The sequence below is a fragment of the Heloderma suspectum genome, chromosome 4 (assembly GCF_057233095.1).
Source record: "Heloderma suspectum isolate Gila_16-S chromosome 4, 16-S_ref, whole genome shotgun sequence".
NCBI lineage: Eukaryota > Metazoa > Chordata > Lepidosauria > Squamata > Helodermatidae > Heloderma > Heloderma suspectum.
The window spans coordinates 225,413,986-225,440,025 of NC_139461.1; the positions used below are offsets into that span (position 1 = coordinate 225,413,986).

The 26,040-nt window shown below is 42.1% G+C and overlaps 2 protein-coding genes across 7 annotated transcripts; one reads left to right on the top strand and one right to left on the bottom strand.

The window, feature by feature from the left end:
• Nucleotides 1–502: 502 nt before the first annotated feature.
• Nucleotides 503–16,599, bottom strand: LRRC42 (leucine rich repeat containing 42). 6 transcript variants are annotated; one of them, XM_084852451.1, is made up of 8 exons: nt 16,285–16,599; nt 10,566–11,044; nt 9,940–10,071; nt 7,590–7,708; nt 6,504–6,592; nt 6,194–6,307; nt 1,577–1,661; nt 503–832 (listed from the first exon to the last, which is right to left on the bottom strand). In XM_084852451.1, the coding sequence occupies exons 2-8, from the start codon at nt 11,027–11,029 to the stop codon at nt 579–581; spliced, it is 1,257 nt and encodes a 418-aa protein (XP_084708577.1). In that variant the 5' UTR covers nt 11,030–11,044; nt 16,285–16,599; the 3' UTR covers nt 503–578. The 6 variants fall into 6 exon arrangements, with proteins under 6 accessions (XP_084708577.1, XP_084708578.1, XP_084708575.1 ...); XM_084852452.1 differs by having other exon boundaries at nt 16,205–16,599; XM_084852449.1 differs by lacking the exon at nt 16,285–16,599 and adding an exon at nt 15,465–15,625.
• A 79-nt stretch (nt 16,600–16,678) lies between these two features.
• Nucleotides 16,679–24,433, top strand: IFT25 (intraflagellar transport 25). Its single transcript, XM_084852467.1, has 5 exons — nt 16,679–16,884; nt 20,011–20,117; nt 21,831–21,899; nt 23,309–23,352; nt 24,133–24,433. Exons 1-5 carry the CDS (start codon nt 16,787–16,789, stop codon nt 24,250–24,252), a joined length of 438 nt encoding a protein of 145 aa, XP_084708593.1. The 5' UTR covers nt 16,679–16,786; the 3' UTR covers nt 24,253–24,433.
• The last annotated feature ends 1,607 nt before the right edge of the window (nt 24,434–26,040 follow it).

Genomic DNA, 26,040 nt, shown 5'->3' on the forward strand with positions numbered 1-26,040 from the left:
ATCCTCAAACTCAGTGTAAATATCTGTATTTTTTACTTAAAAAAAGATGAAATATTTAAACTATATTGTGAAGATTTTTAAAGCATAATTTATAGCATCAAGTTCAACAAAACTGATTTCTCAATTCCTATGTTTATTCTGCTAAATCCAATTCTATGTGGTTGTCTCACCCTGTTTCTTTAGCTACAGTATACAGAATAAGATGAGTGTAACACCCAGTGATGACTTGCATGTATATAAACAGCCAGCAGAAATCAACCACCACGAAGGGTCATATCTAACATCACCTCAAGCATAGTTTCTCAATGGAAACCCCTCACATTGTCACCTGTAAATCCTAACACAATGTACAGTTGTGTGAATCAGCCCTTTGAAAATTAAACAATGCAGGGTGTTTATCATTCTCACATTATTCATTACTTGAAAGGTGATCATTTTTTTGACAGAAAGTTTGCTATGTTAAATTCAGAAATGGAATGAGTCATTGTTTTTTTGAAACCACTACCCTTTCATCAGAGGCAGAAACAGTGCCATGTTACTTTTCTTTATTCAACTCATAGTAGTTTTACAATCTGGATTCAGTATGAATTTAGTAGGTCCCAGTCTGTCACTGAGAAGCTCAAATGCTTTGATTTAAAGCTCTGTTCTTTCTGCTCAGCTGCATCCCTCCTTTTATTCTGTAATTCTTCACTCATCTCAGTCTTCCCTCTTAGTAAAGGAAAAGCTGACATTTCTGCTCTTCCCTTGTAGAACTGCAAGTTCTCAGAAGTCTTTCTTTCCCTTGCTCCTGTGCGGGATTCAAGAGGTCCTTCTGCCCTGGGTCTTTTTCCATCTGCAAAAGAGAACTCTTGAAGTAGCCTGGTAGTTGAAATTTTTAACACAGCTTAATTTTGCGTTAAGTCTTGGCTAGTACCATTAAAAACAGAACACTTAAAGAGGCAGTTTCCATAGTGAAAATACTTTTAAGGGTACAAAGTCTTCAAAGAATTGCAGCTGTGACTTTTTAGTCCTTTTAAATGGAGCTTGAAACAGAGGGGGAACCATGCAAGTTCTATTGAGGGGAACAGATGTGCAAAAGTAGCGTTTCATAGAATATTCTGTGCACAGAGCTGCATGTCACCAGTATTACAAAACTACATCTTCTTTTGCAATAGTGGCATGTTACCAGTATTACAAAACATAGACATTTGTGCTTAAATCAACTAGTATTACATGATAAAACTGGATGAACCTCTTCAGCTAACTATTCAGTTCCATCATGACCCACTTCTAATGAATTGCTAAGAGCTTTATTCAGATCTCAGGCGAGGAGCCAAAGCAGCTGTTCTGGAGCACAGAGGAAGTGCTGCTTTCTTGGTTTCCAGCTACTAGCTCTCAGTGTCAATGACACATGCCACTATTCAGTTTTGAAAGACGCTTGCTTCTTCAGCTCTTGGAGCTGCACTGAGGAGAACGCTTTAAAGAAAGCTGCACTTGCACTGTCCAGCTGTGCTTATATAGCCTCTTTTCCTATACCCCACACCAATCCAGAATTGTGTTTTGGGTTAGAAATTAATATTCTCATTCAGTTACTTACAGAAACATTGAGCTGCTGCTCTAGATTTCAAATGTTCTTTTGGCTTAATGGCTTCTAGGACTGTGTGCTCCCACTGCAAGATGGTCTGAAAAGAGTTGTTAAAAAGTTTCAGCAGTCAGCAAACCTATTCAGTTAACAGCTTTGAGCACAACGTATTGTGGAAAATGCAGTATACAAATTAATTGACTATGACTGTTCATGAAGCATATAGGCAAGACACTTTAAGGACATTACATCTTGTTATTCAGTGGTCACCATGGTAGGCACAGAAAATACAATCACAACTTGATAGGGCAGAAATTTGAATGTATTGTCGCCACCACAGGGGCATGCAATTAGCCCGAGGTTATCTAAAATCAGCAAAGCTGTATTACTCAGTTTGAGTAACAGTCTAAACCATTTCTGTACACAGAATTTAAAGTATTGTATGTTAATGCATCAGACTTCCCTTTAATGCAGCAAAATAAGGTACTAAGAAGCAGCTAGTGACTCTATAGTAGCTACTGTCCTTTTAATACAGTCTTAAAATAAACATAGCATTTTGTTAAAGAGCAAATACAAAACTTAAAACTACTACTGGAGTATGTATTTATTTATTAGCAATATTTCTATATTGCTTCTCATTTGCACAAATCCTGAAGCAGTTTACAAAAGAAAACAATAAATAGTACCATACTAGAGACTGATCTAAGGTAGCTCATGCCTGGGAGAAAGCCAAAGTTTGTTGAAGATATATTTTCAATACATGCCTAAAACACACCAGCACTAAGACCTGGTGGGCCACAGAGGGGAGATCATTTTACAGGGCAGGTGCCACTACAAAGAAAGCTCACCTCTGTTGCTGCCAAATAGAAACCTGTAGGCTATGGCATAGGCAGCAGGACCTCCCCCGAAGATCGTTGTGGCCTGGGAGGTTATTATAAGGAGAGACATTCCTTGAAGTAATCTGGTCCTGAATTGTATAGGGCTTTCTATACTATGTAGAGCCTTGTGTGGCGCAGAGTGGTAGGCGGAAGTATTGCAACCAAAACTCTCCCCACGACCTGAGTCGATCCCAGCGGAAGCCGGGTCTCGGGTAGCTGGCTCAGATCGACTCAGCCTTCCATCCTTCTGAGGTCGGTTAAATGAGTACCCAGCTTGCTGGGGGAAATGTAGTCACGACAGGGGAAGGCAATGGCAAACCACCCCGCTATACAGTCTGCCAAGAAAACGCCAGCGCAAGCAGGCATCCCTCTAGGGGTCAGCAATGACTTGGTGTTTACACAGGAGGAACCTTTCCTTTCCTTCTATACTATGTAAACCTACCTTGGGCACAGACTGGCAGCTAGTCTAGTCCTTAGGCACAGCCATAGTATGTATGTGGTAAGGCACCCCAATCAGTAACCTAGCCACTGCATTCAGCACTAGCTGCAGCTTCTGAACCAGCCCTCACACTAGGTGCATTACAGTAATCCAGTCTCAAGGTTACCAATGCATGGATCACAGCGGCCAGGCTATCCCTGTCCAGGAATGGGCATACCAGCCTAAGCTGGTAGTAGGCACTCCTAGCTACAGTGGTCACTTGGGCTTCCAATGACAATAACAGATCCAGAAGAACCTCCAAACTGCAAACCTGTTCCTTCAGGGGCAGTGTAGCCCCATCCAGAGCTTGTAATTCCTGTGCCTGGGAACCACTCAGCCACAGTGCCTCTGCCTTACTGGGATTCACTTTCAGCCTATTGGCCCTCATCAAGCTCACCACTGCTTTGAAGCACCTATCGAGGTCAATTCAGATGTAACTGAGAAATGGAGCTGGGCTTCATCAGCGACTGCACCCAGCAGGCTCATATGCATATTAAAGAGCATTGGGACAAGACAGTTCCTTTAGACATCCCACAGCAAGACTGCCGGGGGGCCAACATGTAGCTCCCCAATGCTATTTTCTGGAACCTGGCCTGTAGGTAGGAGTGGAGCCACTGTAAAACAGTTCTCCCAATCCACAGAGTCGATCCAGGAGGATACCATGTTCAATGGCATCAAGAGTCACTGAGAGATTGTGCAAGAGTAAGGAGTTGCACTCCCTTTGACCTTTCCCCATAAAGGTCAGCCATCAGCGCGGCCAAGGCTGATGCTGTCCCAGGCCAGAACCCAGAATGGAATGGGTCTAGATAAGCAGTATCCTCCATGAACCCCATGTAGATGAGCCGCCACCGCCCTCTCCATAATCTTGCCCAAAAAGGGTCTGTTTGCCACCAGATGGTAGTTATGATAGACTTCCAGGTCTAGGGAAGGCTTTTTCCAAAAGTGATTATCCCACTGCCTCCTTAAGGGCAATAGGAACCACCCTCTCATGCAACCACTCCTCCCTGGACCCACACAGTCAAACCCCCTCAGCTAGCTTGAATCAGCCCAGATGGGCAAGGATCAAGAAGACATGCAATGGGTCAAACTGCTGCAAGCATCTTATCCATGTCCTCAGGCCACAAAAGCTGAAACTAAATCTGATCCCACTAAACTGGGCAAGATGGTGCACTGGATATGTCAACTGGACCTGTTGCAGTAGTGCTAAGAGAGCTTCGCCTATTGGGTGATATAGAAATGCAATCAATCAATAATATGAAGGCAAGCAATTGGGCTGGTCCATGAAGTCACGAAGAGTCGGAAGCAACTGAACGAAACGCCTTGCAAAATTGTCACAGGAGGCGTTGGAGGGTTGCAGTATCACATTTGCTGGGGAAGATAATAATTCCCATGTCACCTGGGCAAACTCTGCTGGACAGGTACTCAAAGACACAATGGAAACAGTGGAGTAAGCCTTCATCACAGCCCTCATTGCCACACAGTATGCGAAATTATACACTCTTAACGTGATTTATCGGGCTCACACTGAATCTTATGTTACTGGTGCTATGGTCATCATCTGGCCTGTTTCATTGATCAGAGTTCTTCAGAGAACTAAGGAGCAACCCAAGCTCCACATTGTTAGAGAGGACACACAGGAGCCATAGTGTCGATGAACCATCACATCTTGCCAACCACAGTGAGACTTAGGCCTTGAAAAGATCACCAGCTCTAGCTACTGGGAAATCCCTCAGAGCATTCAGGAATCCATCTCTGAGGGTGGACCATCTTAAGGTATCCCCCACCCCTGCAGGGGAATAGACGCCGCAAAACCAAACTTCACTAAGACATGCTCTGACCATGACACTGGAGTCAACAAAACCCCATCCAAACCATTCCTCCAAACTGCTGAGGCAAATACCAAATCAAGGGTATATCCTGCCCTATGGATTGGACTAGACATGCCAAGGCCCTGAAAAGAACCTGGAAAAATTGAGAAAAAAACATTTTCTATCCCCCCACCCACCCAAGGACTGTTTTGGGGGTTTTTCTGAAAAATTTTAAAAATTGAACAGCTTTAGATTTTGAAGTATTTTCTTTTAGAGTTTAAGACAAGGTGTTTATATATTGTTACCAAACCTTTACTCCCCACAATTGATTTCTAAATAAGTTTTTATAGAAACTTATATAATAATATCAGCTTATATAATTATTATTTATATAATAAACTTTTATAGAAAGACTAGAAATTTAAAATGTCTGGAAATAATGAAGCCATGGGGAAAATGTTTTCTAATCTTCTCTGTAAGATTTTCAGCAGTTATTTCTTTCATTTCTTATTAAAAATATTGATCCAATGTATCTTTTAATGATAGATGTTTTGGGATGCTCTAAGTCAAGCTCAATTTCCCAACATGTGAATAGAGTCACCATATCATAATATGGAAGAAAATGTCCATTCTTGACAGTTTGGGTTTTGTTCTACAGAGCCCTGTGTTTCTGGACTTGTCCTCTTTTGCATCCAGTTCTTCCTGTTTCATCTGGCTTCTAGGATGATTCAGTCATTTCAGGGACTACTTGCTTGAAGTTCCCTCTGGTCAGACATAAAACTAGGAATTTAAATATGTTATACATAACTTGGTTTGCTCATAAAATTAATCATGTTTGGTATATTACATTTTAAAAGGATAGTTTATTCAGACAATTACAAATTTACTGAGTTGACTTTGTAAAGTTTTCAAATATAATGATAATTTTATGAGCAAACCATGTTACATATACCTTTAGGAACATAAAGGTTGCTTTATGTTCCTAAAGTGGCGTTCTTCAACCTGATGCCCTACAGATGTTTTGGACTACAATGGCCAGCATTCCTGACCATTGGCCATCCTGCCTGAGACTGATAGGAGCTGAAGTCCAAAATATCTGGAGGGCACCAGGTTGGGGAAGACTGTCCTAAAGCAACAAAGTGACTTTAGACCTGTAAAGAGTGCTTAAAAAAATAAGTCTTGCTTATTTTTCATTTTTCCCCAAAATTTCTGTTTTTCCAAAAACAGGAAAAAACTGCTTTTCCCCCCATGGCTTCAAAATTTCCAGAAATTTTACATCCTTAGGTTGGACTGATGATTGAGATAGACTGATGGCTGTCATGGAGGCCATGGAACAAATGATGACTCTGATATTTTAGCCCTGATTTTCTAAGCCGTTTAAGAAAGTTTCCTCAAAATCAAGCACTTATGACATGGGAAGATGCCATATGAAAACAAGTAGGTCCTGATCAGGGTAATTAGGACATACCTGTTCTGCCCATCCCTCTGTTTTACAGCTACTATGATCGAATTCTTTCAAAGGCACCTCTGAACAAACTAGACCTATTTGTGTCTGGATCCAACAACCGGCTGCCTCCGTGTCCTAGTGAAAAGGAGAAACCAAAACAGATTCTGTATGAGGACTCATTGCCAACCAAGGTCTGACATTATAGAAAGACAAAACCTGTGACTTTTCTTTATATATTGATATTCCAATATATAAGACATTAATTAAGTCTTTCATTTCTATGCCCCAAATGCTGTATTCAGATTTTAGCAGAGCAGAAAGTTCTTTTCACCTTGAGGCCAGTCCCCGAGAGATCCAAATAGTTCAACTTTTTGAAAGAACACAGGTATTTAAGTCCTTTATTGGTGATTCCTGGATTACCTATATAAAATAATATTGCATTAAATCAATAGTTAAATAGCATAAAGCAGACACAAGCAAATAGAGTAAAATGACTGATAACTATCCTATCATGCTGTGAAAAAAACTATCAGTGCTAAAGATGCTGACCAGTAATTCGAAGAAATCTGGAACAGGGTTGGTAAACTTCTAGTTTTTACCAGTTAAAAAGGGCCACACCTTAATATCTGGATATGGTTTTGTTAGACTTGTTGGGGTTGCAAGAAAATATAAAATACATAAATGCAGAATATATAAAATAAATGCCAAAAGCTAAGTATGGAAAGTCGATGTTAAGCTTAGGATATCACGTTTGTAGTAATACAGTTATGCATACATGGATAAAAACTAAATTCTGGTCATACACAGCCACCTTGCAGCTGAAGTTCTCCTAAGCCACTGACCCATTGTTTCCAACTTCTTGGCAGGAAGGGTGCATTCTTCCATATCCATGTGCAGTTCAGCCTTTCTGAGCTTTACAGGTTGGGGTCTGTCATGTAGCCACCACCCTTGTTTCAATCAGTTTACATTAACCCAGATGTGGTCAAATGCTATATCTAGTCCAGGACTGGATTGCAGTAGCTGACATGAAACTATATCCAAGACTGCTTGAAGTAACCATGGTTATGAAGCTGGCTTGTTTGAAACTAACCATAGTTAAGATTAACTGCAGTTTGTCAGGTTCAGACAACAAACTGCCATTAATCCAAAGTGGAAGCAAACACTTCCGAACTACTCCTGGCCATGCTGGAGGAATAAAGAGGAGCAGGCGGGAACATATTAGCCCAAGGTTTGCTATGGCTAGACAACAGGTGATTTTAGTCAACTATATTGAATGGCAGCCTATTCATGTTCCTCTCTCTCTCTAGTAACAAGTACCCAATAATGACTAATTTTGATTTTTTTTTAATATAGACTAGGATTAATTTTGGGTTAGGAAGTACGTTATATATTGTTTCTAACCTGAAGCCATACTTACAAGATAAATCTAATACTGAGAGATTTTCAAGGCCCCTTTTCATAACTCGAACAGGTGCTGTCATTTTGCGAACACCAGTATCCGACAAGCAGTTATCTTTCAGGAGAAGCCGAGTCAGACTAAGGTAAATGTAAAAGTTATTTTTTACATAAAGATCTAGGGTCATTTAAAAAAATTATTACGAGTGTCTCTTATTAACAGGCATCAATTACTAAGTATGTCAGGTCTCCCTTTCCTCTTTCTGCAAGCAGAGACAGAGGTACAGCCAAATGTACCAACTATAATGCTTAAATGGGAATAAAGAGGAAAATTAACATCTGTGACACAGGTTGTAGCACTGTAAATGTTCAACTGTATGAAAGCTGTATATAATTAATAAAACTGTTTAACTTATTGTAAAGCAACTCAGTGTTTTATATCTACATTTTAAGACTCATATGCAAACATTAAAGAATCAGAATACCAGACAAAATAAATAGTTGAGACATCATAAATACGGATTTATGGATTAATTATTATTTAATAAGCTCATCACAATTATGAAATCCTTAAGAAATGTTTTGGCTATTGGAAAGTATTTGCAGTGTACAAAGTAAATAAAGCAAGTTATTCTATATGTTGAATAATGGGGTATTATATTTGCACTTGGATAATTATATTTATCTTAAGCAGGGGTCTACAAATTTTGGCCCATCTGGGTCACCACTGACTCCACCCACTCACCAAATCTCTGGCCTGCACAAAGAATTTGGGGGAGGGGCTACATAGGCCTTTCACTTTGTGCCAGACTTTGAAGACACTTAGGGCACAATCCTAAGCATGTTTAGACAGCATGAAGTCCTACAGTTCCCACTATTCCCCAGCCAGCTGTGCTGGCTGGGGAATGTTGGGAGTTGTAGGACTTTTTGCTGTCTAAATATGCATAGGATTTCACCCTTAGAAATAGCAAGAGTGTGTTTCTGGGTGTTTCCAACACCCAGTGCAAAGTGGAAGACTGTACCCTCTCATACGTTGTCTGCACATGCTAAAAAATTGAGAGAAGAGGTGCTATTTTTCTCCCAACAGGCATGAAGTGAGAGAACCCCACCCTCTCAGTTTTCTGCAATGCTTCAAGAACTCGGGGAGGAGAGGATTCTCTATGTGCTGGTTATCCAGGAGCAGACAGTTGCCAAAAACACCCAGTTAGTCACCACTGGCCAGCTGGCAAATGTATTTATGGAGTCCTGGTCCTAAGGACTGATTAAAAATAAGACACCGTCCGATTAGTTCCAACTGAATGTTAGTTACGGGGCACTTCTTATGTCGATATCTAATATATTATTATACTTATAAACTTAGCCGCCTTGAGTGTCATGTTATTGGTAGAAAGGCAGGGTACAAATCCAATCAATCAATACTAATATACATAAATTAAATTGTAAGGCAAGGGTGAAGTAACCTCTACGTGCCAGGTGACATACAGCAACTACTTCCCAGTCAAAAGCACTCATACTCGACTTGGATGTTTCTGCTTCAAGTATAAAACAAGAGTTCATGGATCTATACTAGCTGGTAATAGCTCTAAGAGCAACGAAACCCATAAAATGCTCAATATCCTGTTGCAATTTGACATCAACTAAGCATGCTCTCTGGCCTGATATAGATGGATGCAGAAAGGAAATGCTGGGCAGAAAAGTGTTATGTGTTTCTTTCCACCACTTCTCTGCTATCAAGCATGCCCTCCTGAAGTCTTAAAACAAAACAAGAGGGTCAGTGATCTACAGTTACCCATGCAACATATAGTTTGCCCAGGCTTTGCAAAATTAACCCTTAGAACTAGCATTAATCCAATACTCAGGAACACTTGGTAAGCAGCTGGTGTATTGTAAAGCCAAAAGGGCAGCTGTAAAAATTTAGGGCAGCTGTGAGATGTACAGTGACTGGGTAGTATCCTATTGTGCCCATGTGCCAGTGGGAGCGACTGCTAGGTCAATGGGGATTTTGTGGTTCTACAAGCAACCCAAAATGAGCAGAAATGCTCTTTTCTGGAACAGGGCAGGTCAGCGGAGCTCTCAGAAGGGAGCTCCTTCTGAGAGCTCTGCTGACCTGTCCCAATCCAGAAACAGCTGTTTCCGCTCATTTCCAGGATTACTTTTAGAGCTGCAAAATTCTCGTTGCACAAGTGGTCACTCCCATTAGCACAAAAGAAACAGTGGGAGCACAGCAGCAGTACAGAATACTGCCCAGTAAGATTTGCAGCATTTCAGACTTGAAACTGCATTTGAACATGAGATCGATTGAAGTTGTACCAATTCTTTGAACAATAAACCAAACAAGTAGAATGTTGATTCCCCCCACAATAAACTGGTACCTAGATAGTGTCTCATTGGTGATATGTTCTAGTAGTTCATGCTCATCTCCAAGTTTACAACAGGACAAATCCAAGCATATTAGATCCCGGAATGATTTAATTTCTTCAAGTTTCTCAGAAATAACCAGATAACTGCAAAGAGTAAAAACAAATGCAAGATTCTAGAGCTTGGTTCAGTATCCTCCATTCTATAAATGTAATGTTATTAGTCAGCTTTGTAAACAGGAAAAATGCTAAGGAGACTCATTCGCCTTGGCAGCTAGTCCACTTGTGATATATTTTGAAAGAAAGCAATTAAGAATCTTTTCAATGCCCTCACTCAATATTCCATTTCTGATTTTTCTCTATTCTGCTACACAGTCAGTAATGAAAAAAGCCATGAATAGGAAACAATAAATATCCTAGTAGGATGAGTAAGAGACAGCATGAAGAGGAAGCTGGGACCAAGACCAAGATACAAAGCACCACAAAGAGCCAAAGTAGGCCGGTCAACATATTCTATTTGCCTTGTCTTGTTTTAGTTTAGCTCCAGGCAGTGTATATTTGCTGCTTCCTTGAGGACCAGTGGGTACATTTCCCCCTTAATGGGGGTGCAGTGCTGTTATAAACAAGCTGTACATGCTTACCCATTTTTCAAGCACAGCGTCCGAAGCACTAAACTTCCATAAGCATCGGTAAATTTTTGCAAAGCGCAGAGTCCTGTTCTTGGTTCTGTAAATTTCTGTCTGGCATCTGCTGCATAGAAAAGCTTTTCTGCTATCTGCTCTGGAAAGCCAATCATTGAATCAACATTATTAATGTTGTCAGCAATGTAACTCAGGGCTAGGCTGAAGAGAGATTTAGCAGAATAGCGGAGATTTCCCTCCTTTGTGTAAGTGAAGATGAAGTGATCTGTCCTTCCATTGTCATTTTCCTTGTTCATGCATAGCTCAACAGAGAATCCTTTGGAGTACAGTCTTGAAGGCCTTGGATTTGGAGCACTGTTGTTTACTCCTCCTGAACCTTGATTTACCTTGTATAGCTGACCATTTTCCCGAACATATGCAGACCCTCTATCCGGAATGTTTTCTGCATGGAGATAGCATGACATTCCTCTTTAAAGTCTCTGGGGGAGAAATGAACAAGGTAAAATGTAAAACAAAGCAAATGGGATTTAATTTGAGAAAGCACCTGTTTGTGACTTCCAGAGAGTCAGAAGTGTGCTGGAGTTTACACTTCCTGTTAGAAAAACAAACCACAAGCTCTCAATGGCTGAAGAGGTGGAAAAGTGGATGTTTGAGACACAATTCCTTTCCTTGTACAGATTGCTGTTTTTACTAGATAAAATGCCTAAAAACCATTCAGAATCTTGCACTTCCAGAAACAGAGAGAGGCCCTTATGTCCTGGATACTTCCAAACAATGCTTTTATTCTGCCATCTTCCTGCCCCATTCACAGAACTTTACTGGGGGAGGGTGTCCACCCAACATCGTCTTCTGCAAGAAAGAACTGCTGCACAATCCTCCTGATTGTTAGCGCTAGGACCCTTCTGTCTGGAACAATTCACAGCCTTGGAAGAAAGAGTCTCTCAAGACAACATTCTCTTCAGACTATGAAATCCCCTATCCAAATGACAGAATAAATCCTGAACATTGAGGGAGCCACAATTTCTAGCTGGATCTCTATGTCCCATATATGCGTACAGAGCCTTTCCAAAATTCTGCACAATAAATATATAGAGTTGGATCCAGATTTAGTCATACCTAGAGTCGACATATTAAAATTAATAGGACTTAAGTCCCATTAATTAAGCCATAAGCTATGCCGTGCAGGGCCACCCAAGACGGACAGGTCATGGCAGAGAGTTCTGACAAAATGTGGTCCACTGGAGAAGGAAATGGCAACCCACTCCAGTATTCTTGCCAAGAAAACCCCATGGAACGTATCACAAGGCTAAAAGAGATGACGCCGGAAGATGAGCCCCTCAGGTCGGAAGGTGTCCAATATGCTACTGGGGAAGAGCAGAGGGTATTTCCAAGTAGCGCCAGAAAGAGTGAAGCGGCTGGGCCAAACCCGAAAGGACACTCAGCTGTGGATGTGTCTGGTGGTGAAAAGAAAATCCGATGCTGTAAAGAACAATATTGTTTAGGAACCTGGAATGTCAGATCAATGAATCAAGGTAAGCTGGAGGTGGTCAAACATGAGATGGCAAGATTGAACATCGACATCTTGGGAATCAGCGAACTAAAATGGACAGGCATGGGCGAATTTAATTCAGGTGACCATCATATCTACTATTGTGGGCAAGAATCCCTTAGAAGAAATGGAATAGCACTCATAGTCAACAAAAGGGTGGGAAAAGCAGTACTGGGGTACAATCTTAAAAATGATAGAATGATCTCAGTACGAATCCAAGGCAAACCATTCAACATCACAGTAATTCAAGTCTATGCCCCAACCACTGAGGCCGAAGAAGCTGAGGTTGATCGGTTCTATGAAGACCTACAACACCTTCTAGAACTAACACCAAAAAAAGATGCCCTCTTCATCATAGGGGATTGGAATGCTAAAGTAGGAAGTCAAGAAATCACCGGGATAACAGGCAGGCATGGCCTTGGTGTACAAAATGAAGCAGGACAAAAGCTAATAGAGTTTTGCCAAGAGAACATGCTGATCATAGCAAACACTCTTTTCCAACAGCACAAGAGGCGACTCTACACATGGACGTCACCAGATGGTCAATATCGAAATCAGATTGATTATGTCCTTTGCAGCCAAAGATGGAGAAGCTCCATACAGTCAGTAAAAACAAGACCTGGAGCTGACTGTGGCTCAGATCATGAGCTGCTTCTTGCAAAATTTCGGCTTAAATTGAAGAACGTAGGGAAAACCACTAAACCGTTCAGGTATGACCTAAATCATATCCCTGATGAATATACAGTGGAGGTGAGGAATAGATTTCAGGGATTAGACCTGATAGACAGAGTGCCTGAGGAACTATGGACGGAGGTCCGTAACATTGTTCAGGAGGCAGCAACGAAATCCATCCCAAAGAAAAAGAAATGCAAGAAAGCCAAGTGGCTGTCTGATGAGGCTTTACAAGTAGCTGAGGAAAGAAGAGAAGCGAAAAGCAAGGGAGAAAGGGGAAGATATACCCAACTGAATGCAGAGTTACAGAGAATAGCAAGGAGAGACAAGAAGGCCTTCTTAAATGAACAATGCAAAGAAATCGAGGAAAACAACAGAATGGGAAAGACTAGAGATCTCTTCAAGAAAATTGGAGATCTCAAGGGAACGTTTTGTGCAAAGACGGGCATGATCAAGGACAAAGAAGGCAGGGACCTAACAGAAGCCGATGAGATTAAGAAGAGGTGGCAAGAATACACAGAAGAACTATACAGGAAAGATCTGAATGTCCCTGATAGCCATGAAAGTGCGGTCACTGAACTTGAGCCGGACATCCTGGAGAGTGAAGTCAAGTGGGCCTTAGGAAGCATTAGTAACAACAAAGCTAGTGGAGATGACAGTATTCCAGCTGAGCTATTTAAAATCCTAAAAGATGATGTTGTTAAAGTGCTGCATTCAATATGCCAACAAATCTGGAACACTCAACAGTGGCCACAAGACTGGAAAAGGTCAGTTTACATTCCAATTCCAAAGAAGGGCAACGCCAAAGAGTGTTCAAACTACCGCACAATTGCGCTCATTTCACATGCCAGCAAGGTGATGCTCAAAATCCTACAAGCTAGGCTTCAGCAGTATGCGAACCGAGAACTACCGGAAGTACAAGCTGGGTTTAGAAGAGGCAGAGGAACTAGAGATCAAATCGCCAACATTCGCTGCATCATGGAGAAAGCAAGAGAATTCCAGAAAAACGTTTATTTCTGCTTCATTGACTACGCTAAAGCCTTTGATTGTGTGGATCACAACAAACTGTGGCAAATTCTGAAAGTGATGGGAGTACCAGACCACCTTACCTGTCTCCTGAGAAACTTGTACGAGGGTCAAGAAGCAACAGTAAGAACCAGACATGGAACAACCGATTGGTTCAAAATTGGGAAAGGAGTACGACAAGGCTGCATATTGTCACCCTGCTTATTTAACTTATATGCAGAGTACATCATGAGAAATGCCGGGTTGGATGAATCAGAGGTCGGAATTAAGATTGCCGGGAGAATTATCAACAACCTCCGATATGCAGACGATACCACCCTAATGGCAGAAAGCGAAGAGGATCTCAAGAGCCTCTTGTTGAGGGTGAAAGAGGAGAGTGCAAAAGTTGGTTTGAAACTCAACATTAAAAAAACGAAGATCATGGCATCTGGCCCCATCACTTCCTGGCATATAGAAGGGGAAGAAATGGAAGCAGTGACAGATTTTACTTTCTTGGGCTCCAAGATCACCGCAGACGGTGACTGTAGCCATGAAATTAAAAGACGCTTGCTCCTTGGGAGGAAAGCTATGGCCAACCTAGACAGCATAGTAAGAAGCAGAGACATCACCTTGCCAACAAAGGTCCGTCTAATCAAAGCTATGGTTTTCCCAGTAGTAATGTATGGCTGTGAGAGCTGGACTATAAGGAAGGCTGAGCGCCGAAGAATTGATGCTTTCGAACTGTGGTGCTGGAGAAGACTCTTACGAGTCCCCTGGACTGCAAGGAGGTCAAATCAGTCCATCCTAAAGGAAATCAACCCTGAGTGCTCATTGGAAGGACAGATAATGAAGCTGAAGCTCCAATATTTTGGCCACCTAATGCGAAGAGAAAACTCCCTGGAAAAGACCCTGATGCTGGGAAAGACTGAAGGCAAAAGGAGAAGGGGACGACAGAGGATGAGATGGCTAGATAGCATCACGGATGCAATGAATATGAACTTGAGCACGCTCCGGGAGAGAGCGCAGGACAGGAAGGCCTGGCGTGCTATGGTCCATGGGGTCACGAAGAGTCGGACACGACTGAACGACTGAACAACAAAACAACAACAACAAGTCCCATTAGGTCATGACAAGCGAGCTTAAGTCCAACTGATTTCAATGTGTCTACTTCAATTATAACTAAATGGGGATCCAACTCATAGACTGGCGTGTGTGTGTGTGTGTGAGTGTGAGAGAGAGAGAGAGAGAGAACGAATGGGGTGGGGTGGGAGGTTTGTTTTTGTGTGCTTCCAAACAAAAAGCTCCCTGTACTTTAGGGCGAAATGTATGCATACTCAGACAGAAAAAAGCCCTACAACTCCCAGCATGCCCGACTGGGGAATGCTGGGAATCGGAGGACTTTTTTCTGACTAAACATGCACTGGATTGCGCCCTTAGTTAACTAGCATAATAGGGAGAGGGCACTAAGCCGTTCTCCCAGGTAAGCTACATACCGGGAGTTTTTGTTTCAAACAGGGTAGTAATCAGAAATGTGACACACGCACACACCGTTTGAAGTGTGCAATCCAGAACGCAACAACTCGCGCCTGCTGCCTCCTGCCACATAACGCGTGAAACGCTTCAGGGTCAGCAAACCTTTCGCCTCCCTCACCCAGAAGAGGAAAGACACCGACCACGGACACGTAAGAGAAAGTACAGCAAGAGCTCCCTCGCCGCCGCCAGCCGTTCAGTCCTCGAGGCTAGCGGGGAAGATGCGCCACGGGGGCCTCCTCCGTCTCGAGCGCTCCCAGCTAACGAGGCAGCAACTTCGCGATCCTCACGGCTGACCCGGCGCAGAGCCGGAGGGCTTTTCGGAGGCAGTGCGCGTGCGCTTGTGGACAGACCATAAAGATAGAAAGGTTAGGCTAGACACACACGTCCTCTAGTGTCCGGCATGATTTCAGGATAAAAAAATAAATAAATACAAAACTATAAGGTTGTAATCCCATAGAGCCACTTGCCTAGGATTAAGTCTTACTGAACTCAGTGGGGCTTGTTTCTGAGTGGGCCTGTCTAGGATTGCGCGGAGAGAGGTGAAAACGCGGCGTGCCTGCGTGAATGAATGGGGCACAAAGGTGGGGTCTGCGTTCAAGGGGGAGGAGGGCGGGATTTGAGGTAGCATTGCGTTTGCTGCAACCTGAAATGTGTAGCGGGGGGGGGGGGGTCAACTGGAAATCCAAAACAGCTAGATAGACAATGACGAGGTGAGGGAAGGAGAAAGGCAGGGGTATAACTTTCACAACAGCATGTGAAAACACTATTTAACAGGCCTCACTGTTGTACAAAAGAGTAGCCACGCTGTGTTAGATGCACATAAAGAAACTGGTGATTATGGCAGGACAGTCATATCCCCCCCCCACACACACACACACACCTGCAATATGGAGATAATGGGATAGATCCAGTTGTGGTTCTGAACTAATCACAGTTGAAATCAAGTACCCATGACTTAACTTTTCACATGGATGATTTCACTGGGATGTACGTATCCAACCCAGTCACTAGGAACAGTATTTGAATTTGCAGCACAGCGTTTAGATATTTGCACATTCAAAAGCGTCACAGTGTCCGCACGAAAGAGCAGCCCAGTTATAAAAAGCGTGATGAACTCCAATATTCACTTCTGTTCGCTTATTTCCCTGCGGCGCGGGAGACGGAGCACGCCGCCGTCAGCCCAAACACAGCTTCGAGGAAGTCCTGGATTTCTCCGTCACTTCCTATGAGCAGCCATCAGTTCTACCGAGGAGAGGGGAGACAAAAAATGGCGTCAAAAGTAACCAGGAAGTCCTGATCCAGACAAGGGGATTGTCTGAATTAATCGTCACGCCTCTTCCTGGCTTTCCCCCTCGAGTCGGAATGGGCTGCTAGGCAACTAAGCAACGTTCGCAGCAGATGGGTTAACACGAAGCCCTTTGGGGGCAAATCTTCGTGAAGATTAAGGACGGTGAGGAGGGAAATGAAATTTACAGACTACTGCCTCAGCTCTGAAGGAGCTGATGTGATTCTAGCAACGTCAAGTGATGAAAAATACCCCCCAGAAAACATCACAGATGGGTAAGCCTTGATCCTGAATCGGTTCTGGTACCTGGAGGTTTTGCTTTCACCATAAGGTTTCTCACTAAGGCAGTCGCTAGGTTTTCTCTAGCACGCTTTCTAATTTCAATTTTGCATACATTTTCATTCCTTTGGAAGTCAACATTTTAAAAATGCTTTAAAATTATGAACTTCGGGAATGTCAACACTTTAAAAATGACTCAATGAAGGGCTTTAATAACGTTTAGCGTCTCAAGTGCTCGAAGAGCTCCAGGTTCATTGCTGAGTTATCCTGACAATAACCTGATAGTAGGGTGGTGTTTTTATCTTCATATTATGGAGTGGAATTTGCTGAAAGAATAATGGCTTGACTTGCATTAATGATAAGGCCCAGAGTGGATTTGTGGCGCAAATGAACATCCCAATCCTTTCTGAGGGTTACAGGCTGAGTCATGTGCAGTTGGGATCTTTACAAATTTATTAACAGGTAAATTTAAATCCTTTTTGATTAATTTTAACCTCTAAGGTTCAAATTGAGCATTAGGTCACAAGTATACCTTTTGAATTACCGTGGATGTTGTATTTAGTTTGACATGACACGTGCATTGTATCTATAATCATATTCTGATAAGATGTACAATACAGTGTGATGTGTCTTTATATTTTTATTATTGTCAGTATCCTTAAGGTCCTTGATATAACTTTCTAGGGACATTTTTTTTCTGTGGGGAGATTCAAACTAGAGATTTTCCAGCTCAGACTTTTTACAGCCTCCTAAGATGCTGAACTGCAGACTGGAAGGTTGGCAGGACAGCAGTTCGAGACCCGAGTGCTGTGTGATGGAGTGAGCTCCCGTCTTTAGTCCCAGCTTCTGCCAACCTAGCAGTTTGAAAGCAAGAAATTGCAAGTAGATAAATAGGTACTGCCTCGGCGGGAAAGGTAACAGCGTTCCGTGCACCTCGGTGTTCAGTCATGCCGGCCACATGACCACGGAAGCGTCTTTGGACAGCGCTGGCTCTTCGGCTTAGAAATGGAGATGAGCACCACACCCTAGAGTCGGACACGACTGGTTGGGGACACCTTTACCTTTTATCCATGTTTACTTGGAAGTAGTCTCACTGATATTAGGATCGTGGGTTTCAGCATACAGTGGGACTTACTTCTGAGTAGCCATGCATAGGATTGGGCTGTTAGCACTATGGTAATAAACATACATGGTTAACTATGTCAGGAGTAATTTGTACATGAAAATTGAGTTGCTGGCTAAGGTTGTTATCCTATGCACGATTAGGTAGGAATAAGTCCCACTGAATTCAGTGCGACTTGTTCGCAACTAAAAAGGCATAGAATTGGGCTGCATGAAGATTTTAGAATTTGAACTTTGGAGGGAGCAATCCTATGGCTGCTAGCCAGCAGCTAGACGGCCATAGGATATCTGGTTTTCCGGGAAACTGACCTCAGAGCCCACACTCCGAGGTCAGTTCCTGGAGAACTGACCTCCCCCCACCCCACTCCCAAGCTGCCTCGCAGGCAGCGCGGAACAGCCCAGTGCTCCACACTCAGAAGAGGAGTGCATAGCAGCCAAAATGGGGCGTTCTAGGGGGCATTCGGGGTGGGGAGGGCGGAAATGCTGGTACGACACATCCTATGTGTTGTCTGGCAGCCTCCTCCCTCACTTCGCCCTCCTGCGCCTAGACAGCTGAAATCGGCTATCTAGCCACAAACTCAGAGCAGGAGAAGCACGGAGGGGACGATCCTCTCCGTGCTTCTCCTGCCCTGCATTGGACAGGTGGTCGCCTCTCAGCATAGGATTGTGCCCTTAATTACCTAGGCTTCATTTTTTTCATTTTTAAACCTTCCATCATAGACCTCACCTTTCCTATGAAACTTTTTGCCCAAGGGTCAAACCAGACTTGATGCGGGGAGAGGGGGGGAGGAGATCCACGATAAGTTTTTCTTTTTAAATTGGATAGTAGCTGATGGGTTGGGGCCTGGGGCCTGGGATTGGATGAGGATCATTTGCTAGGGAGGGTTTTTTTAATCCTTCTGCCCTGCCCTGTTTTCCTCCTTGAAATCCACCACCATCCTTGAACCTGGTTCAAACAGCAGGAAAAAAACATATAAGCACCCCATAAGATAGGGGTGGAGAACCTCAGGCCTGGGAGCCAAATCTAGCCCTCCTGGGGTCCCAATCCAACCCTCCAGGGTTCTCCAGATGGAAACACTCCCATTCCCCCAACTACTGATTGGGTGTTTCCCAGCTTTTGTGCAGTTTTTCCCCATTCTAAAAAGTTGAAATGCCTCTCCTAAAGTTCAGTTACTGTCAGTAAGAGCTTTCAGCTACAATATGCTGGTATTTTTTGTATTTTGGGCCACACCCTGTTTGCCTTCAGCTCTGCCCACCACTGGAATGGCTGCTTCTCAAGAGCTTCTCTGAAACTGAATTCAGCCCTCAGGCTGAAAGAGGTTCCCCACCCCTGGCATAAGGTATGTTTTCCCCATGGGGCAAGTAGCAGGTTCTGGGGCTGCGGGGGAGGAGAGGCCATCTTTAATCAGAGAAAGAGTGCAGGGGGAGAGGGTTAAATGTCCCTCTGCCAGTCCCAGCATGATTGTCTTCTCCTTCCTAGCTGTTGTTCATGTTTTCTAAAACCATGCGAGATCCTGATCACAGACCTCGCAAGATGTCTAGTTGCTCCTTTGCCCCACTAGTCTTCATTTTTCTCCATTTGTTGCCTGCTTCACAGTCAAAATTTAGATTGCAGTCCCCTTTGGGCAGGACTCTGCCTTTTTTCCTTATACATGCTGTGTACAGTGATGGTGCTATATAAATAATATATTCTAATAATATTACCTTTTTTCACTAATTTGTGAAGCGGTACACCGAACTCTCAACCTTAGAATAAATAGAAGCCGATGGGACATTGCCAAAAGCAGGATATCCTACACACCATGGAGGAGTTCACAAATATGGTGAAAGCAGTAGAGTGGTTACATGTTAAAATTAGCATTAATGTTAAAATATAACATTATTGTTGGAACGTTGGATGTCTTTGTATTTGTAAATTGAATCAAATTTCTCTATTCTAGATCTGCATTATGTTTCTAATATTATGCATTCATGTAGGGTATTTCACTCTGTCTTAATAGACGATCTGAAACCTTTTGGACAACAACTGGCATGTTTCCACAGGAATTCATTATTTGTTTTCCTAAACGTATAACCATCAGCAAACTCACAATCCAGTGTTACTTAGGTAAGTTAGCTATATAGGTAAGTTTCAGCTTTCAGATTAGTTTCTTCCAGAATATAATTAACTGTGCTTCATAAATGAACATTTATATATTAATTGTAACTGGGAAATTAGGCCTCATTTCCTGACTTTGGTGAGTGATTAATTTAGGCCTTGACACTTGTAATCTTTCCTCAGTATTGTAACTAGTAATTTATTTATTATTACATTTATATCTCACCTTTTTTCCTCTTGCAAGGAGCCCAAGGCAGCTTACATGGTCCTCCTCCTTTCCATTTTATCCTCACAACAATGCTGTGAGGTTGGTTAGGCTGACTGTCAGTCACTGGCCCAAAATCACCCAGTAAGCTTCATGGCTGAGTGGGGACTAGAACCTGGATCTCCTGAGTCCCAGTCCAACACTCTAGCCACTATGCCACACTGGCTCTTCAGTGACAGAGTAAGCATTATTGTAATTATTAACAATTGCTTTCACAACGTATTTTTTATCAGAGTACTTTCCTTTATTTTGTCATTGTTTGTGGGTTGCTTGTTTTTAATTTCATGGAGTGATCCCCCCTGCATATTGTGGCAAATTTCCTTTAACAAGTGTAAAAAAACCCCAATCTCCAACTAAAAAATGGAATTGTGAACTTGGAGTTAGACGCTAGGAACTCTTTTATACTTTTGGCTCAGACAGCAGCACATCCATATTTTTTGGTAGCTTGATTCAAATAACTTTAACCTCTCCAGAGTTGATTTGAAGCCATTGTATCTTAGGGAGAACAGAGCCAAAATGGCTCCCTAGGCTTTGGCTAATAGGAACTTGCCAACCAAGGCTACTGGTGCTTGCATAGGACCTACTGCCGAGCATACATAGTCTGCTCTGCAAACTCCTGTATTCTTGGGGAGGAGGAAGAGGCAATTCCCTGTATCCAGCTCCTGGCATTTTGCATACAGTATTGTTCCTGACAAAGGATACATGTCTGCTGCCGCATTCATAAAATGCAATTGACAAAGTTCATGTACTTGCTATCAATGACCACTGCTTAGTCAGGGACATTGATTAGTGAGGAATATGGTACCTCATGGTTGTATAAATCAAGGCATCTGTGTGGGAGACAGGGGACTATGGTTAGAATCAAACATTGTGTAAACAAATATCCACTCATGCTATTGAACTTTTTCCCTCTCTCCTCCCCCCGTAGCAGTCTCCTGTGCCTCCCAAAAATCTGCTCCAGAGGATCCAGAGCAGATTTTGAGGCCGCACAGGAGGCTGCAGGGCGGTGTGTGTGTGTGTGTGTGTGTGTGTGTGTATAATCATCCCCTTCTTGGTTCTACTGACAGAATTAGTTCCATTAGTACATCTGCTTCATTGGATTTTGCACTGTATGTGAATTTGGTGCCAGGCTGTGTGTATGAAAATAAGGTGGATAAAGTGCAGAAAATATTTCTCACAAATGGGTTATAGATACCTCTCAGATTTGTCACAGTCTAGGTGTTCTGTGTCTTTTAACAGTTCTGTCTATATCTGATACTTCCCTTTTGGGAATTGTGAGAATTAATTTAACCTTATGAGTGATTGAACTAATGTTCAGTCGCTCATAAGGTTAAATTAATTTTAATATTATTGCATAAAAGCAAGGTACTATCTTGTTACCAATTTTTAAGATTAATATGGAACCAGGCAACCTTAAGATTCAATTGACATGGGATTTTTAAAAATACTGTCTTCAGTGCAGACATTACGGATTGAAAGAAGCGTGTCTAGAGATCCAGTCGACTTTGAACAATGCATTGAAAAAGGTAATTATACTTAATATAACCTGCTGTGATTAGATGGATGATCACAGTCTGATGAAGAAATCAGTTAAGACTGCAGTTGTATGTCCAGTTTTTGGAAGGCAGTCCCATTGAACTCAGTCCTAGTAAGTGTGCACACATAGGATTGGATTGTAAGCACAGTACTAGGATCAGAGCAGAGTTCATTCATTTGAAGTCTAAGGTACCTAAGGTTGATTCACAATATCTTCTACATGCTGAGTTGTTTCAGTTGCCCGCCTGGTAAGGCAATCGGCTCTTTGTTATTTGTCCATTATCCTATTCACTTAACAGTTAGGTGCTCTTTATGCTACTCTCTTACAGGGTTATTGTAATGATGATTTATATAACGTATTTGAAGTGTGTTGACCACTTAGGAAAAGGGCTGTATATATGCTGATTACTATTTGAGTTCCAGCTGACAATTTCTAGAGTTCACTATGAACCATAAAGCTGTAGTGAACAAATACGTTTTAACTTGTCTCCTGAATGGTAAAAAAGTTGGTGCCGCCTCTATCAAGGGGCTGGAGCATCTCCCCTATGGGAGAAGGTTACAACATCTGGGATTGTTTAGCTTGGAAAAAAGGAGGGTGAGGGAAGACATGATAGAGGTGTACACAATTATGCATGGTGTGGAGAATGTGGATAGGGAGACATTTTTCTCCTGCTCTCAAAATACTAGAACCTGGGGTCATCCCATGAAGCTGATTGGTGGGAGATTCAGGACAAATAAAAGGAAGTACTTCCTCACACAGAGCATAGTTAGAATTTGCTACCACAGGATGTAGTGATGGCCGCCAATTTGGATGGCTTTAAAAGAGGGTTAGACAAATTCCCGGAGAAGACTATCAATGGCTACTAGTCTTGATGGCTATGTGCTACCTCCAGTACCAGAGGCAGTGAGCCTATGTACACCAGTTGCTGGGGAACATGGGTGGGAGGGTGCTATCATGTCCTGCTTGTGGGTTCCTGGTCGACAGCTGGTTGGCTATGGTGTGAACAGAATGTTGGACTAGATGGACCCTTGGTCTGATCCAGAATAGCTCTTCTTATGTTCTTACTGGTTGTGGAATGACAGTCTACAAAGTGGGTGCCACAAGTAAGGGGGCCCTGTCCCTGTCTTCCACACATCTGCTTTCACTAGACAGAGGCTGCCAGAGAAGGGCCTTTGATAAATACCTTAAATTCTGGGTTGATTGTGAGAAGCTGATACATTTTAACTCTTTCTAACTGGATTAAGTATTGGCTCCAGTGAAGCTTGCACCAAATCTTTTGTACATTTCATTGAAGTTAGGATTTAATTCTTCACTAGAGTTATGGCTTTTTACACTCTTATGAATTCTCCAAACTGGAATCCAAACAGCATGTTTCATATTGTGCTATTTTATGTTCAGAGCTGCAATATAAAGAAGGGGAGCTTCAGACACAAGAATTTTCCGTGAGTATATATCATCTAGCATTAATATAATATATATAAAGGTCAGATAATGAGTTTGTGACGGGGGGATGACCCACATATTGAGTTAGCCCCGTTAATTTTTTTTTAAATAGAGGTTTGGAAGAATCCCAATCTGAAGAAAAAAATAAGAAAAAACTGAAGTGTTTTCATGTCCATGCTTTGAGATAAGTCCATATTTTACAGTGAAAATCTGAAAGGCAGAGACTCTTGATAGTCCCACATATCTGAAATTATGAAGCTAACACTAGTGAATGTTTGGGATGGTTCACATTAACTGGTTATTTATGTATTTTTGGACATGTGCAATGCAATCCTCAGCATGTTTACTCAGAAGTAAGTCCCATTAACTCAATGTGATGCAGGAGAACTCTGATTCAGATCAGATGCTTTTAGATCAATCTGAAACATAATTGACAGCCTGATTTTGACCATACCTGCCATCAGCGAGCGCATGGCTGTGACTTGAGTGTAACATTATCGTTCAAGATGTTGGACTATCAAAAAGTTGCAGTTTTTATACTCCACTCTTAGCATTTGTCTTGTAGCACAGCAAGATTTAGAACTGAATTTCATCTGGAACTTTATTTTTCAGTTAACTGTTTCCCATGCTGAGTATTAAGCAGAAATGGAAAATATTTCAACCAAAGCTAAGCAGTTTTAAGTCCCATTGATTTCAGTGCAAAAATGAAGGATATTCTTAAGCTTCTTCCATTGAAATTGTCATACAACTATTGGTGTTAATTTTTTTTTTCCCCACAGTTTCCTGAGATCCAAGCTACATACTTGCGATTCATAATTTTGTCTGCTTATGATGCTTTTGTATCAGTTCATAGGGTGATAGCAGAAGGAATAGCACAAGATATTTCAATCCAAACTTAAATGTTCTGATGGCAGCACAGTGGACATTATATTGATTTTTGCAATATAAATTGTGTAATCCAAGCATTAAAATATGTTTTGTAAACGGTGTCTTTTGTATGTGTCACTGAGTATTTTTTCAGTTGGTAAGTATTTTAAAATATGCATAATCTAATAAATACAACTTGCTTTGCGCAAGTATGAATATGTTTCTAGCTGACTCTAGAAGCTCCACTCATAAGAAGAGCTGTGCTGGATCAGACCAGGGGTCCATCTAGTAGTTTGGTTTTAATTTTTGCGAACCACTCAGAGAGCTTTGGCTATTGGGTGGTATAGAAATGAAATTAATGAATAAATAAATAAATAAATAAATAGTCCAGCATTCTTTTCACACAGTGGCCAACCAGCTGCTGACAGGAAACCCACAAGCTGGACATGAGTACAACAGCACTCTCCTGCCCATGTTTTCCAGCAACTGATGTACTCTCCTAATCTAAGGATTGTTAAAATATATGACTGGAGAAGTGCTACACACCTGTGGCTTGACCCAGTTTGAGTAACTTTCCTGACCACCCCCATTATCATAGAATCATAGAATAGGAGGGTTGGAAGGGGCCTATAACACCATCAAGTCCAACCCCCTGCTCAATGCAAGTCAAAGCATCCCTGACAGGTGGCTGGCCAGCCTCATCTTGAATGCCTCCAGTGTGGGAGAGTCCACTACCTCCCTAGGTAACTTTGAGACTATTACTTTGAGACTATTTCAAATGTGTGAAGGATAAATTCCAGAGCTGTCTACTCTGTATTTTGGCTTTCTGTGCTGGAGTGTTAGTCATTATTATGAAGTATACATCAAGGGAAAGAGGTAAGCATGTCCTGTTTTCAGACTTTTAATAGCAAAGTGTGGTGAATGAATTGTGTACAAATGTTGTGTTTTCTGTCTATTTTGGAAGTACTGTAACAATTCTGATACCTCCTTCAGTGAGTGTGTGATGCACAAGCATCTTTATAGACAGATATAGACAGACAGGCTGGGTGACCAGCCAGATGGGCGATTAATAAATTTAATAATAATAATATACTGTATGCATGCATGGAATCCAATAACCATGTGACTAGTCCATATAACCAAAGGGGCTTTTGACCCGTGATTTTTCAAAGAGCAACCTTTCACACCATGTGGCAAACTGCTTTTGAAGTGGAGAATTTCAAATGCATATGGTGTGTGGGTCCCACTGTTCAAAACAAAAGTTAAAAAATTCTCACTGAGTGCATTCAAACTCTTGGGCATGCCTAAAATAGCTCTGTGGATCCTGACTAATCTCATGTACTCCTCTTAAGAAGACAAAGTCATCAATATGTATTACTGACTAAAATATTCAGAATATTGGGCAGTATCCTATTGTGCCCATGCACCGGTGGAAATGACCACTAATTCAATGGGGCTAGTCAGTGGAACTCACAGAAAGGAGTTCCAGTGACCTGTCCTGGAAACTAGTGTTTCTGGGGTTACTTTTAGAAACCCCAAATCCCCACTGCACAAGCGGTCGCTGGCACAAAAGAAACAGTGGGTGCACAGCAGTAGTACAGGATACTGCCTGTTGCCTGCTGAAAGTGAATGATAGAAGGTGGGCAGGTCATTCCAAAATTATTGTTTCTTCCAGGGTATCTGAACTGGCATTGAGCTGAGTTGGATTAATGTTCTTACATCAAAACTGTTGCATCAGAATCTCTATGATGCTGCACTATATATCTTCAATACAACCTTACCTCATAAGAAATGGAGATGATCTAATCTGGAACAGTCTT